The sequence below is a fragment of the Mus pahari genome, chromosome 2 (genome assembly GCF_900095145.1).
Source record: "Mus pahari chromosome 2, PAHARI_EIJ_v1.1, whole genome shotgun sequence".
Classification (NCBI taxonomy): domain Eukaryota; kingdom Metazoa; phylum Chordata; class Mammalia; order Rodentia; family Muridae; genus Mus; species Mus pahari.
This window is the reverse complement of record NC_034591.1, coordinates 79,173,270-79,189,655: the sequence shown is the minus strand read 5'-3', so window position 1 is coordinate 79,189,655 and position 16,386 is coordinate 79,173,270. Positions and strand designations below refer to the sequence as shown.

At 37.8% G+C, this 16,386-nt stretch overlaps 1 protein-coding gene across 1 annotated transcript in view; it reads left to right on the top strand.

Moving 5' to 3' along the window:
* Positions 1–13,861, top strand: part of Snca (synuclein alpha) — an 89,900-nt gene extending 76,039 nt beyond the window's left edge. The window contains exons 5-6 of the mRNA XM_021190761.2: positions 12,238–12,321; positions 13,263–13,861. Of these exons, the coding sequence (XP_021046420.1) occupies positions 12,238–12,321; positions 13,263–13,295 (117 nt within the window). The 3' untranslated portion in view covers positions 13,296–13,861. The remainder of the gene's footprint in view (positions 1–12,237; positions 12,322–13,262) is intronic.
* Positions 13,862–16,386: the final 2,525 nt, after the last annotated feature.

Genomic DNA, 16,386 nt, shown 5'->3' with positions numbered 1-16,386 from the left:
ATGTTCAAGTACTAGACACAAAATTATGATTTAAGGAATGAATAATAAGCAAGAAGAGCCACAGTTTCAGGAGAAAATGCCAGCATTCAACAGATGTCACTAGGGGATAGCTCAGAATTGAGAGTTATCAAAAGCAAGTGATAGAACCAATATGCATTCTATCTATGTGTGAAAATCTCAAGGAGTAAAAATGAAATTTAATTAAAAGATTAAAGTAGAGAGAATGTATCAAATGAGGTAAGTAGAATAGTAAGTTTCTCTAGAGAGATAATACAAAAACAGTATTTGCTCAGAACAAATAAATAAAAACAGATCCAATTGTGTTTCATTTCAAAAAGCAACTCTCAAATTTTAAAGTTCATTGTGTAAAATCACTTTTGTATAAGGCAATTTTATGTTCAAATGATATTTTTTTCTTTTTAGATCTTTGTTGGTTTTCTTTTACATCCAATATTTTAACACGGGAATTTAATTCAGGAATTTGATAGGGTTATGTTTTGCATATGTGTTACATGTGTGTTTAACTTGTTATTTAGTAGCTGTGACATTGTATGACACCTGACTACTTTATGTCCCACCTAGCTGAAGATGCTTCTTGGAGAATTATTGTTATCTGTTAATTTGGATAGTATTTTTTCATTATAGATACAAACAATCTGTATGTTATTTTGTCCTTAAAAGATTAATAATTTTTACTGTCTTTAATTTTTAGAGAAAAATGAAGATATGGGGCTGACTGACTAACCCCCAAATGGCAATGCCCAGGTTCAATTTGTTATGCTCCACTTCTTCCTCAACAATGCCCAGGTCCCATTAGTTACACATTGCCTCTCTCAGCAGTTGGCTAATTTCTTTCTAATTTATTTTTCAGACTCTATTATAGACCTTTTCCAATTACAGCTACATCTCAGCACATAAGACTTATGCTTTGGTTTAACATTTGCATGGCGGCAGACTGGGCTTGAAGGCCATCATTGTCACTCCAGAGAGAGAGAGATGCACCCTCAAGTTTTACTACTCTAAATAAGATAGGTTGAATGCCTGCTTCACAGGGTTACTTGGTGAATAAATGAATCCCCTTTCTCTCTTGCTTTCTTTCATTTTTTAAAATTTTTTATTAGATATTTTCTTTATTTACATTTCAAATGCTATCTCGAAAGTTCCCTGTACCCTCCCCCTGCCCTGCTCCCCTACCCACCCACTCCCACTTCTTGGCCCTTTCTTATTCTGGGTCTTATCAGTTTCAATGAGAAAACAGAAAGGGTGTGTCATTTTTGGACTCTCCCATCAGGGTAGAGGCCTATGGCTTATATATTAGCCAGAGATTCATGCTTGTTGGCTCAGCTGCAGGCTTATTTCTCTGAACTTTAACCACCTGGGACCCGGGAACTTACTACCTATTTTAACCATCAATTTCCAGCTCCAATGAATGTTCTCGGCATGCAGGCAGCTCCTGGCAGTGATAATAGCTCTCTGTAGGACACCAAGTCTAGGACCTATAGCTACCTTGGCTAGTGTTGCAGCCTTTTGAAACAGTTTTTAGTTACTATTCTCCTCGTCTCTAAAGCACTGTCTCATAGTTCCAGGGCTGGATTGTTTTGGTTGTCAGTTGTTGACAGTAGCCAGGATACAAGGTTTAAATCATCTTCATGCCTGAGGGCTTCCTGGAAGTTTCAGTGGAGGTAGGTGTGCAGCTTCTTGTGTCTAGCTCCTTGCATTGCAGCCTTCACGCTCTTCATGACCTCTGCTCCTCGTCATCTCTTTTCAGCTGTTCTCTGGAGCTTTTCAGCCTCTCTCTCTTCACTGCTGTACAGCTGCTCTCCTTTCTTTAGTTGCCATATCAGCGACTCTATTGATGGTCAATTGACTGACAGTCCCTCAGACAGACAGGGTACCAGAGAAATTCTAGCAGCTGTCATTTAGCATGCTACACTCCATACCAACCCACTCCATAGTATATTTAAAAGAAAAGTATGCATCAAAATAGTGTTCAGGATGAAGGCTTATCATAAATATTATTGATGTTTTAATGGTATTTAGCAACCTCTAAATCTGGCCAGTGCCTCAGTTTCAGTGGCCTCCTTCTGTTATTTGTCTTTAAAATACACTTATATGTCTGATATCGTTAAAGTATTATTTGTAGTAGATTTGAAGAAGCATCTCAGTCAATGTATATCAGACAGGATTTATGTGCCCTGAAGTGTCCTTTTTCTCTATAGCTAGTAACAGTCCCTGTCTTGATGATCAATCAGACACAAATTCCAAAAAGTGATCACTGGAAACACACATATAAGTAACATTATATAGAGTCAACAGGCTATGTTAGAAATGTATGTCTACATACAAATACACGTGTGTGTGCAGTAATGAAAATATGACCTCAAATTTGACGTAGAACAGGGGTTGGTATATGGGAGGGTTTGGAGGAAGAAAAATGATTAAATTATAATCTCAAAAAATAAAAAAAAAATGCTAAAAAATATCAGTTCATCCCTTTTCTTTCAAATACTTATCCAGATTCACACAGTCTTAGAATCCAAATGATCTCACATTTCTGCATATTTTGAACAAGCCTCCAAGCCTCCGATAACTTTTGCTTGGGTCTGCCTTCATGAAGATATTAGTACAATGATCAGCCTTGAAAGGCGGAAACAGTTTCTCCTTCTGAGTCAAAGACAGATGTGAGTGTGTAGCCTTAGTCAGGTGCTCTGCTTATAGTCATTTCTTATAATTCTAAAAAAAAAAAAAAAAAAAAAAATCTGTGTTGGTGAGATGGCTCAGTGGTTAAGAACACTGGCTGTTCTTCCAGAGGACCCTGTTTAGTTCCCAACATTCACATGGCAGCTGACAACTGTCTGTAACTCCGTCCCAGAGGGCGTGGCTCCCTCACATAGACATATGAGTATGTAAAACAACAATGAACATAAAAATAAATCTTCAAAGATGCTACTTCCATAAGCTCCAAAGTTCTCTTCTATCATGAACCCAGTGACTGGGATTTTTGGTGTCTTTACACTCTGAGAATGTTGAATAAAGCTGTGGATTGACTTATTGAGAGTTTTATAATGTGTGTAATTCAGAAGTAATGGATGCTTCAGAAGTAATTAAAAGACTATAAATATACACTTAGTTCCTTGTTATAAAGAGGAGAAAGGCAACACTGAGCTCATCAGCTGTGATGAGGATGTAATCTTTCTCTTTAAACTCTATGTGAATAAGTAAGCAAACTACGCTGGATGAGTAGATACAGCATCTGCCCCACAGACTTAATGGATCCTGATGCCTTATTATAATAATCAAAGTGGCCATAAATGCAGGGGCTTAAGAGGGATTACCATCTTCAGTGCTGAGCAAAGCTTTGCTCCTTGTCAGCAGGGGAGAAGAAAGCACTCAAGTGGTGATAATTCAAACTATTCTAGTTTGAAGTTCCTAGTGGCAGGACCTCCAATAAAATGGCTTACTACAAATTCAGAAGGTAGCATCGTCTGAGTAGCTCTCTTCATTAGAAGCAACGTGTTCATTGTCCCCTAAATAAAAAGGTCCATTTTTGTACTTGGCAAAACATCAGGCGCACACACACACACACACACACACACACACACTCAGTTCCCTTAGCCATCTGAGATTGTTCTTCCTGATGCAAATAGTAACAAGCTTTAATTAATATTAGAGATAGTTGAGTTACTCAGAAATTAATTATACCTCATTCATGGAATCTGGCTTAATGTTGTATTATGAAAGGTTTATTTACAGGAAGCTTCACAAAAATACAACATAATTATTAGGAGGGCAGACTTTGGAACCAGATGTAGTCTGCTCAGCAGTGGATAAAATGGGGATCAGGGGATCATAATGACACCTTTCTCTAAGGACTTGTTTGAGTTCAGGTAAAGTGTGTAAGGTCTTTGGAATGTGTCCAGACCTCAATAAAGCACCACAGAGAGTCTGGTTTTGCTTTGTTTTGTTTTGATTTGTTTTGTTTTTAATCTGTGTTTCTTTTATAAGTAAGATGGGCAAGAAATCATTTAGTAGCATTTGCTTTTAATTACCTTATGTTTTTCTTTTTTTTTAAATTTAACTTAGTGTATTCATTTACTTAGTTTTAAAGTGAAGCCTTATTTTGTAATCCAGCCTGGCTTGAAATTTACTAGGTAACAATGGGTGACCTCAAGTCCTTGGCATTCCTGCTTCAGTCTCCAAGGGCAGTATTACAGGCACAAAGCACCATGACAGGCTTCCCCTTGCCTATAAGCTTTCTTTATAATCTGGTTTAGAGTTCCCCTTTACCACTAATCTGTTCAAACGGATTTGAAGTTCTCAGAAAAACTCTAAGTTAAAAAAAAAAAAAAAATGGCCACTAGCACTGTGTGACAATACTTAACGGTGACAGTATTTTCAAATCCTTCTGAAGTCTATTGCTGTGATCTGTGAAGCCTGCTTCCTCAGTGCTGATGATCCCATGGGGACACTGATAGCACAGTCGATCTAAGAGGCTGGGGCCCAGTGAGGAACTTTTCCTTCTAGATGGTAGACCTGGTAGACTTCACTTGGCCTCAGCTCACATTCTGGCTTCAGCTTTCTTAAAGTCTTTTAATCACTCAGATAAGGAAGACATAGCCTCCCTGTGTTCTATAAAGAGAATATCTAATAATAAAAAAAAGGGGTTCTTCATTTCATATCTATTTATTTCTAAGCCTTCATTTTCTAAGTCAGAACCTCACAACTCTTGTCATGTTTTGCATATAAGCATCTTGTTTTGCATGAAGTATTTTCCATCAGTCTGATAGTAAGATAGAATATTCATCATTTCTTTCTTTATTTAAAGCAAACACCTGTGCCATGGCTTGTTAAAGTGTGAATGTTCCCTCCTTTTTCCTTCAGTATCTTCAGCATTCCCTAAGGTCTTCTAAAATGAAAGCATCAGTCCTGTTTTATACTTGGTCAAAGTCTACCTTTTTCATTCAGTTACTGATTTTTAGGACTTCCTTTCAAAGATCATTGCATTAACAAACAGGATGCAGCTAGTTCTTTCAGAGCTCCATGTGCAGCAAATCTTCCTGAGATTATCTCACTTGAATTCTGATGATACCCTGTGCCTTAACCAGGGAGTTTAATCTTTAAAAGTCCAATCTATACATGTTTAAAAGAATAGTAAAAAGAACCTCACGTATATATGTAAACATATGGAATAATATATTCCCTCGAGAGTCCTAAAGCATTGAAAATGCAGGTTATTCTCAGGTTTCCATTGTGTGTTAGTATTTCTACCAGATCATATTCAAATAACAGGAATAAAAGCTGGCAGTGGTTGCCTTGCTGTGTAGTCTCATTAGATGAGTCAGCTAATGACAGGGCTGTGCATTCAAAAGGGCAGGCACTCTGCTGCTTACCAAAGAGAATAAGGATTAAGATAGCATGTTACCTCCCGAAAACTCGACTTAAAAATGCCTTTGCCTAGATACCTACTTAGTGTGCCAAGTGTTTTATACAACTGGTTTTTGATAATTCATTAAAATGGTCTTAAAAGATTCTTCAAGTATATTTAATATATTATATTGCTTTTTCCTCATCTCCCAAAACTTTTAAAACAATGAGGTAAAGGAGTGTTTATCTATTCTCTACACTGTTCTGTCCCTCTGAGAGACTAAATCACTGGGCCAGGGGGGAGGAGAACCTGAGCAATCAGACTTCCAAAGCAGAACACAGGCACATGTTCAATGAGAAGAGCAGTGCACGTCATTTCCATGTAGGACTAGGTTCTTCGTGAATGCCACCTAACTGTATACATTTGTATTCACAGTATGAAAAGTGACCCGAGAAGAGTGTGCTTTCAGCATTTCTTTCAGTGTTACCTAACTTTGCTATTCCGGTGTGAAACATGCAATTGATGACATAGCAATTTCCTGTTCGCTGAGGAAATCTTGTTAGATGTAATGATGCTGGATGTACCGTAATAAGCGAGGTCAGATAAGTCACACTGATCAGCAAGTAGCCTTCCAGCTGAGCTAGGGACCTCATATTTCCAGTCAGCTTGTGGCTAGTCATTTGTTTTTGTGGTGGTTGTTGAAATCAGGCTATAGTTATGGTTTTGTTATTTTAGTGGTAGACCTCAAGGTAGGGGAAAATCTCAACTACTGAACCCTTTAGTTTTATTCTATCTATCTATCTATCTATCTATCTATCTATCTATCTATCTATCTAACTATCTATCTATAGTGTTTGCCTGTTAATAGACATACATAGGTTAAAGACAATCTGGATGTACTGTTCCCCAGGTTCCATACAGGCAGAGTCTTTTGGAGACATGGAACTGAGAGTAGACTAGCTTGTCTAATCAGCAAGCACCAGGGATCTACTTGTCCTTCATGCCCATCATTAATCTGCCCCCCCACCCTCCACTGCCACAAATACATACATACCCTATCCAGAGAATACAAGCACAAGCTACTCTATTTGGTTGCTTGTGCATAGAAAGGGGCATTTTTTCAAGAGCTATCTCCCAGCCTCATGTTTTCATATAGAACAAAGCCCCTCCAAGTTGTCAATTGCTTATGGTGGTGAATATCTAGGCCAGGGCAAAAACTGGCAACAGAAAAGGCTGAATACATGGTAAATATGTTACACTTACACTTTAACAAGTTTTTTTTTTATTCCTGCCAAGTTCACTTTTTAACGTGTCCATATAATACAAGAATATTTCTCTTAGTAAAATATGCTTCCTAATATATGTATATATTATTATGTATATATATATTTATATATAAATATTATGTAATATATATGGACTTCCCTATGTGGGAAATGGAGTACATGGTGTGTACATTTTTTCAATTAAATTTACTTAACCATTTTACACACACACACACACACACACACACACACACACACACACACACACACCCCTCCTAATTACTCTCTCCCTAACACCATTATTTCCCTTTCATCCCTATTAAGACCTTACTCCCACCATTGCTACTATACCCTTTTCCAGATTCATGGATTTTGGTTTTGTTTTGTGACTCATTTGGTTTCAGACCCTTTTATGTGAACTTTTGGTTGAGACTGCACATCAGTACATGGTGTGATCATCAGTGGGTATAAAACTGAAGGCAATGATTTACCCTTCCCCCAAACCATCAGTAGTAAGTAGTACACCAGTGACAGGGTCATCTGAGTCCTTCTATCTACTCCTGACCTTTGATAGGCTCATATTTATGCATATACAGAGCAAGCACCTGTAGCTTCTATGAGTTCGTGATTGAAATTCCTACGACTGGCCAAGGAACAGTGTTTCTTTCTTTTGGCCCTTAACACTCTTTCTGCTGCCACTTCTGTACCACCTTAGAGGAGATAGGATAAGTGTAGTGTCTAAACATGAGCACTAATACTCAGTGCCTTTTGTAACCATGCATTGCTACATTCACCACTGTTCACTGAAAGGAGAGGTTTATTTTATTAAGGCTGAAAGTAGCATTTGTTTCATGCTACTGTGACTGACAACAATAAGAATGGCAAGAACCTGTACTGTTTGAGGGGTTTACATGTGTCTTTGTGATGAACACTCCTGGAATTTGGTGTTTGGTATAATAAACCATGGCTTCTGGGAGAAATTTTGTTCAACCATGTATTGTTTTTTTTTTTTTAATAGATCTGTTACTTTTTATTTAAAATGGAATTCTGAGATGAATTTTATATTACAGACACTTAAGGTGGGGGGGAGGGTATAGGGGACATTCGGAATAGCATTTGAAATGTAAATGAAAATATCTAATAAAATAAGTTAAAAAAAGAAAAAGTCATAAGACATGAGTTATTGGGAAAAAAAGATATATGCTTAAATAAACCTTGCCCTATCATGTCAAAGTTCTTTTAAATGTCTTCCTTTTTTTTTTTTTAATGGCTATTGTTTTCCCTACCTTTATGAGTTGCTATATTGAGCAAATGTGTTGCTTTCTTTATTAATGGGTTGATTAACATTACTTGACATTATAACAAAATACTGGTCTCATCCAAAACATATGTTTAGCATAAAAGCAGTAGGGTCAGATCTTGACCTGCTGCTTTCAGTGTTATAAGTGTAGATGCCAGGTACTTGTTTAGCTCTTACCATTGAAAAACCACCATATACTGTTGCAGCTGTCCTTCAGAAACCCCAGTTTTCATCTAGCTCCTTGTAAATTTTGAAGCAGAGATCACCTTTTATTTTACTGTATTCATATTGGTAGCTAGAACATTGTTATCTTCTTATGCTAAATGCCACCATGGAGGCGACAAATCATTGCTGACAGTGGACAGTAATTACCAAGGTCAGCTGGAAATTTTGGTCACTTCTGATCTTAACTTTTGTTTGCATGAATAATCTTTGTTTTCTGTATTGTAACGTTGCCACCAAGAATTATACTATACAAAATACTGTGTGGCAAACATCAGTGAAGATTATCATGCAAGCTATGCATGGCGGCAGGTAAGATGTATGCTTGTTATACATGGGAGCCAAGTAGTATACAAGCTGTGAATGGGGAGACAGTTAGGGTACAGTCTATGCATTAAGGGCCAGGAAGTTGCAAGACATTTATGAGGGCTGCGTAGGATGGAAACTGTACATGAAAAGACTGGGCAGCATTGAAGCTATATTTTAGGAACTAGGAACATGCGAGATATGTGTGGAGGTGGCAGGTAGGATATAAACTATGCATTTGGAGTCCAAGCAGGATGGAAACTATATATTAAGTGTTAGAAGGATTCAAGCTATGCATTAAGGACCAGACAGAATTCAACTGATATAGAAGAGTGGGAGTGGGATACATTAAATGCAATGTGACCTGCTGGCTATTTATTAGGGGCTAGGTAAGATGCAGGATATACAGTAAGGACCAGGTAGCATGCATTAAAGTCCAGGTAGTATATGAGTATACAAGCTATGCAAAAGAAGTTAGGTGGTATTGCAGCAAAGATCTCTCTGAAAAAGAGGAGGTACATATTTGATATTCTTGATACAGGATTTTGACAATCTTCTCTGCAGGAAAAATGGTAGATGTGAGCCTGTCCTTTGCATGGCCACTAAATCTGCACCAACACCTTGACCTGTACTAGATCCTCTATCTTTGCCCTTTGACAGGTCTTTCCCACATGCCGGCTACCAGTTAGTGTTTTTGTTGTTGTTGTTGTTGTTATTGTTTTTGTTTTTTTCTGTTTGGTTTGTTTTTTTTTTTTGAAATAGGGTTTCTCTGTATAGCCCTGGCTGTCCTGGAACTCACTCTGTAGACCAAGCTGGTCTCGAACTCAGAAATCTGCCTGTCTCTGCCTCCCAAGTGCTAGGATTAAAGGCATGCGCCACCACTTCCCAGCTTGTTTGTTTGTTTGTTTGTTTGTTTGTTTGTTTAATAGGTAAAGGCACTCTTGCCTTTTTATTTAGACAGCATCTCTCTTCTTTTGAGTATGCATTTATATTTTAAAAGATACAGTGCTCCCCTGGAACATGTTCAGAGATAAACGTATGGACATATCTGTGGTTTCACTTTTATTATAGAAATTATGGGTCCTTTATGATTTTATGGAACCCTTGCCTACAAACTGTTTTGAATGTCTTAAAAAAAAAAACTTTGATAAATATGTAGCTGGAGCCGTGAGTCCCTCCATATGTACTCTTTGGATGGTGGTTTAGTCCCTGGAGCTCTGGAGGTACTGTTTGCTTCATATCATTGTTCCTCCTAAAGGGCTACAAACCCTGTTAGCTCCTTGGGTCTTTTCTCTAGCTTCTCTATTGAGGCCCCTGTGCTCAGTCCAATAGTTGGCTGAGAGCATCCACCTCTGTATTTGTCAGGCACAAATAGAGCCTCTCAGGAGACAGCTATATCAGGCTCCTGTCAGCAAGCACTTATTGGCATCCACAATAGTGTCTGGCCTTGCTGACTGTATGTGGGATGGATCTCCAGGTGGGGCAGTCTCTGGATGGCCTTTCCTTCTGTTCATCATGAGAGGAGAGGCCCTTGGTCCTGAGGGCTCAATGCCCCATTTTAGGGGAATGCAAAGACCAGGAATTGGGAGTGGATGGGTTGGTGAGCAAGGGGAAGGGAGAGAGGATAGGGGGTTTTCAGCAGGGAAACCAGGAAAGGGGATATACTTGAAATATAAATAAAGAAAATACCTAATAAAAATATTAAGCACAAAAAAACTTGGATAAAGATAACTCCTCAAGATTTGTGGTGCACCATGTTACCTAAATGAATGCCCGGACAGTATAATCTTTAGCACAAGAAAATGTAGTACTAAGAAACACAAACACGAATACTATGTTTTTAAAAAGTAACCACCCAATTGATTTACAGCTTGGCTGATGTTATGATTAAAATTGACTTGAATGGATTTTAATTGATTGTATTACATGGTAAACCCAGGAAAGAATTTCTTAGCAAGATTCAGCATTATCTGGATGAACTTTGAAGGGCAAACACAGTTATCCCCTTATACACATGGACACCCACAGCCTGTGACATCCCCTTCTACTAATGTAGGAATATCAGAGTTAGCACCCCAAGGTTGGCCTTCCATATTGTCTTATCCAGTTTATAACATAAATCTCACAGATTACATTGGAAAATGCACCAAAGAGCTGGTTTACTATATTTCCTTTCTATGTGCTGTATAAAAAGCACGTAAACATCAGTGAGAGGGGTCCATTGTGTCACTTGCTTCTCCCAGTTATATACAAATGAAAAGATGTCTCTGCCATCTTTTCTCACTAAAGTTAGTTGATGCTGAGGAGTGGTGGTAACATGCCCAGAGTTACAAAAGATGGATAACTTAGGCTGGAATTGTAATGTGCATCCTGTGATCAAGTTCTGGTGCTGAACCACCACACAACCGAAACCTGGACTCTTATACTACCATGTAAAATACTGTTACTCTACATTTTGAAGTGAGGTGATTTGGGGACAGTTTAAAACTTATTTATCTTATAAACAAATTGGCCTCTCTGGGTTTGTGACCAGAGACTGGTGCTATCTATACAGCACGATAGGATGATCTATAAGCTGCCCTGCCCAGCTGCCAAAAGCATGATCTTCACAGTCTGACCTTGCCTAGTGTCAACTCTTGTTTCTTCCCTCTGCCCACCTGTCCATCATGCCTATGATAAAAGCAGAGGGAGATAGCATTTTCACTGAGCATATTGTTCACAGAAGCTGAGCATCCTTTGATCTCTTTGAAAGAGACTGTTTAGACTCTAGTTGCTCTTTGAGTATTTGCTGAACTCTGTCATTCAATAATTACTTTAGTGGAACAAATGGAAAAAAAAACAAAAGATCTTTGATGGAGGAGACAGAAAGCCCCATCGTGTTAAGCTGAGTGTTAGGGTTGTCTGCATTGTGGAGAGATAATCAGAAGTTTTGTCCAATCATATCTTTGTTTGTTTTGTTTATTTTTTTACTTCAAGTATGTATAATTTCAAACTTCAGCTTTCCAAAGAGAACTATTTCTTTGGCAGCATTTAAAAATGAATTATTAGGGCTCAAAATATAACTCAGTGTTTAAGAGCATGTGTTTTGTCTTCCAGAGGACCCTAGTTTATAATCTAGCACCTGTATGGAGAATCACAAGGGTCTATAGCTCCAGTTCCAGGGCATGTGATACCCTCTTTATTCACCACACATGCACATAGTGCACACACATACTCACACATAAAAGAAAACAATGAATTACAAAACACATGGACTTTACCTTTTAAAATTTAGGAAAAATAAAAAATAATTTATCAATATTTGTTTTACTTTCTTGGAACATTTTTACTATTGCATTGAAATGCTATGTGGGTTCTTTCTACAAATGACATCCTGTTAAACATTACACCAAAAATAAGCTCTCCTTATTAGAGAATTGTCAAATAATTTCAGAAAAATTTTGAATACATTACCATTATTTGATTCATCATTACCCATTGACTACAAACCATTGTTACTATAGCATTGTGCTTATGGAGGGAACTTATGGACGTTAGCTTTGGCAAATTCCAGGGTAATGAGTTACCTTTGCAAAATCTTTGTATTCTTCAGATTGGTAACCCATGCTTGCACAGTTTTTTTTTTCCAGTGGTTTGGTGCACTTAGAATCCATCAATAATACAGAAGAATGCACTTCTGATAGCACTTCTTACAGCACCTTGAAGATAAGGTGTTTTTTCAAGCTGGGTTTCAGAAGTTAAAACACTCTCTTATTGTGCTTTCTCTTCCCTTTCTGTAGGGTGAAGAGGGGTACCCACAAGAAGGAATCCTGGAAGACATGCCTGTGGATCCTGGCAGTGAGGCTTATGAAATGCCTTCAGAGGTAAATGCCTGTATACAGAAAACTAAGAAAAACACTTTAGGTGTTTAATTTGGAACACATACCGTCAAAACCCTGCCACTATCAGATCTCTCTCACATTATGGTTTGCTTAGTTCAATCAAGAAAGTGTTTTAGAGCAAATGATTTTAATCTTTGTCGGAGAGAGTAAAGGATATGGTAGGTCAAAATAAGAACATTCTAGTACAAGAGACTGCCAGAAACAAAGGCATATGGAAATGTCTGAGCAACAATGGGCAGTTATGAATCATTCTTAGAAAACAGAAAAATGATAGATTAAGGCTGAAGGCATAATTTTAGACAAACGGTAGAGCTCCAAGTTATCGTTATCATTTAAGTTTATATTTACATTTGGAAAAAGAAGAGTTTGATGGTAAGTTTAGTTTAACAGCAGAATCCTAATTAGAGTTAATTTTGAGGAAGGCTATATCAAATTCAGTTACATTGGGTCATTACTGTCATGAATGTTATCTGGATTTTTTTCCATGAGGCTTGGGATTTAGTGTAAAAGAACCTTCATGGAAGCAATTCATGAAGGTGGAGTGTCCTAATGGGGAAGAGAAAGGAGAAGGTGAGCTCTGGAGGAGGCTTCATGCAGCTTACCTAGGTGTCCACAGCTCACACTGCAGAGCAAAGGAGAGAATCTAGAGCCCCTGCCAATTCATACTGCAGGATGAGAGCACAGATCAAATCATATATCTAGAACTGGGCCTAATAATCTAACTGTGATGCTCTCTATAACTTACAGATGATATGTATGAAAAAGCCAATAAATGTTAATGACAGATAAGGTTCAAACACTGCTCTGAGGATCAATTTCATCTGATTGAAAGACTGAGCCCTCTGTCCTGTGAATCAGACAGTTGATATCTGTCACTTCACTGACAAGGCATGCTGTTATTTTATTTTTTTTCCTGATGTTAGGAAGGCTACCAAGACTATGAGCCTGAAGCCTAAGAATGTCATTGCACCCAGTCTCCTAAGATCTGCCGGCTGCTCTTCCATGGCGTACAAGTGCTCAGTTCCAATGTGCCCAGTCATGACCTTTTCTCAAAGCTGTACAGTGTGTTTCAAAGTCTTCCATCAGCAGTGATCGGCGTCCTGTACCTGCCCCTCAGCATCCCGGTGCTCCCCTCTCACTACAGTGAAAACATGGTAGCAGGGTCTTGTGTGCTGTGGATATTGTTGTGGCTTCACACTTAAATTGTTAGAAGAAACTTAAAACACCTAAGTGACTACCACTTATTTCTAAATCTTCATCGTTTTCTTTTTGTTGCTGTTCTTAAGAAGCTGTGATTTGCTCCAAGAGTTTTAGGTGTCCTGAATGATTCTTTCTGTCTAAGAAGAATGATGTGTTGTGAAATTTGTTAATCTATATTTTAAAAATATGTGAGCATGAGACTATGCACCTATAAATATTAATTTATGGATTTTACAGTTTTGTGATGTGTTTTATTAACTTGTGTTTGTATATAAATTGTGGAAAATAAAATAAAATAAAATATTATCTCATTGCAAAATCTTTTTCCTGGTTCATTTCACTTTAGTAACATAATCATGTATATGGGGAACATGAACATAAAATGACAGCTGACACAGTGAACTGGAATGAAAAGTTTTAACACTGCCTTAAGGAACTGAGAGGATATAGATATGAAACATTCACCAGCAGGAAGGATTCTCCAGTGCCAGCTTTATCTACAGTCCTGCTCAGAGCTGTGTCTGCACTGAGAAACACTTCACTGGAACTAAAAAGTGTGAGAGGGATAGTGAACTTTTACATATTCATAAGACACATTAGCATATCAGAGGCAGGCCATGAAAGAATCTTAACTTGGAATTTATGGCATGTATGTATATTTGTACGTGTGTGTGTGTGTGTGTGTGTGTGTGTGTGTGTGTGTGTTGATGCAAGAACCCACCCAGGAAGTACCTCAGGGACTACAGTCAGCGGGCTGTGTATATGATAACTTAGCAGATATGCAAAGTAAAAGCAAAATGGGACAAAAGGAAATGTCAATTTGTGAATAACAGGGATTTGGGAAAATCTTTTAGGAAAAGTTTTCTTTAGATAGGATTAATTCCCGATGAATGAAGACAAAAAGTTGACTGACTGAAAATTACTCAGTTCATCTTTCTAATTATTCAGAAGAAAAACAGCGGAGCCACAGTGAAAATCACTTGCAGAAAATATACTTTCTGTAATGAATATCGTTGTTCCTGTATGGTCATGAGTAATTGATGCATGTTGGGCAGTGACAGAATGGAAGAGGAGTGGAAGACCATGAAGACAGCATCACTGGAACTTCCTTCTGCCCAGTTGAGAAAATACTATGGAGTGTTCAGTTGCATGTGTGCTTTGACATTGGAAATAGGTGATAACTCCTTATCTAATTTACATTTCCTGGAAGCTGAAGAATGATTCATTATTAAGATAGCCCAGATGTTGTTTAGGGTACATTTTAATTTACCAAAAGTACCCTCTTTTTAAAAAGGAAAGATACAAACAGAGCAAAATCAAATTGATGACAATGACAATGTGCAGTGTAGGAATTGGAGGCAGACTGTGCTTGACCTTGAGTACTGGTATTGATGGATGTGGTATTGTAAAGCTCTTCTTCTCTTAAGCACTGCCCCGCTGTCAATGGGCAAGCAGTTGATTAGCTTTTGTTGTTTTGCTTTGTTTTATCTTAAGAGTTTTTCACTCACCACCTAAAGGAAGCTCCTTACTTCACACAAGGTCTGGTAGGAGTCCTGCCCCTCAGAAGTGCAGCCTGAGGATGCCTCTTGACTAGAGCTTTAGCTTTCCAGATTTAAATCCCAAATCAGAGCTGTTTCATCTGTAATGAGTCCACCAAGGACTTTAAAGAAAGCAATCCATAGCAGGCTTGGGCCCCACAATTGGCAGCACTACACAATCAAGTGTACTCTTAGGAATTTCAACTTGTGTCTTTTTTCATAAGTCTCTCCTCCAGATTGTAAGCTGCAAGTATACTTCCTATACCATAAATGGCTACACATCACATCTTCTGGGTATATGGCCCGGAGTGATATAGCTGGATCCTCAGGTAGTACTATGTCTAATTTTCTGAGGAACCACTAGACAGATTTCCATTCTGATATTAGGTAATCTAGTCACCCATTGACAGGTATTTTATTGTAATTAAATGATGCATTTCCTGATGATCCTCCTCATTTATTTCTAGTACAAACTGAAATATTGATGTAATCATAACAATAGTCTGTCACAAGACAAGCTTTGCCATGTTTCCTTTGAATCATTGGCTTCTGCAGAATGGCTAAAGAAAGAAACTCTTTCTTAACTAGGAATTTTTATTGTGTTTATTTATCAGTGAAACAACCTAGTATATGAATGTATTACCATAGTAAGGGAATGAACTAAAAATTTCCATTGGCCAATGATATTGATACTTCAATGTTTTGTGATAAAATCCTAATTTCTAGTTACATTTTGATACAGTAAGGCCTTATTTTTATAGTTTGTGAAGCATATGATAGAAGACCTCAAAATATAGCAGAACAGATATATCATTAGAACTTTTTGAAAGATGACTTTGCTTCCTGTAATCCCAAAAACGCTCATCTAAAATTTCTTCTTCTTTGCTGCTCACATGGTCACTGTGTTCATCTTAGATCTCTTATTAGAATCAGTTAAAAACATTTCTTCAAAGAGCTATATTTTGACTCTATAGTAACACTGAACAAAACCATTTAACTCTAAAGTCATCCAGGATTAGAAAGGGGATTTCAAAATGCTCCACAAGAAACTAGAGATGAATATCCTAGGCTGATTACACTTATGAGTTTTACGAAAGTGTATCCTTGCATTCTCTGAAAGGTTAGTGACCAGAAAATCCCCATTGTTTCTATAGCAACACAGCAAGTCAGGCTGCATTAGAAATTGTTTGCATATCTACAGATTCAATGCAATCCCCATCAAAATTCNAACCCAATTCTTCACAGAGTTAGAAAGGGCTATTGGCAAATTCATCTGGAATAATAAAAAACCTAGGATAGCAAAAACCAT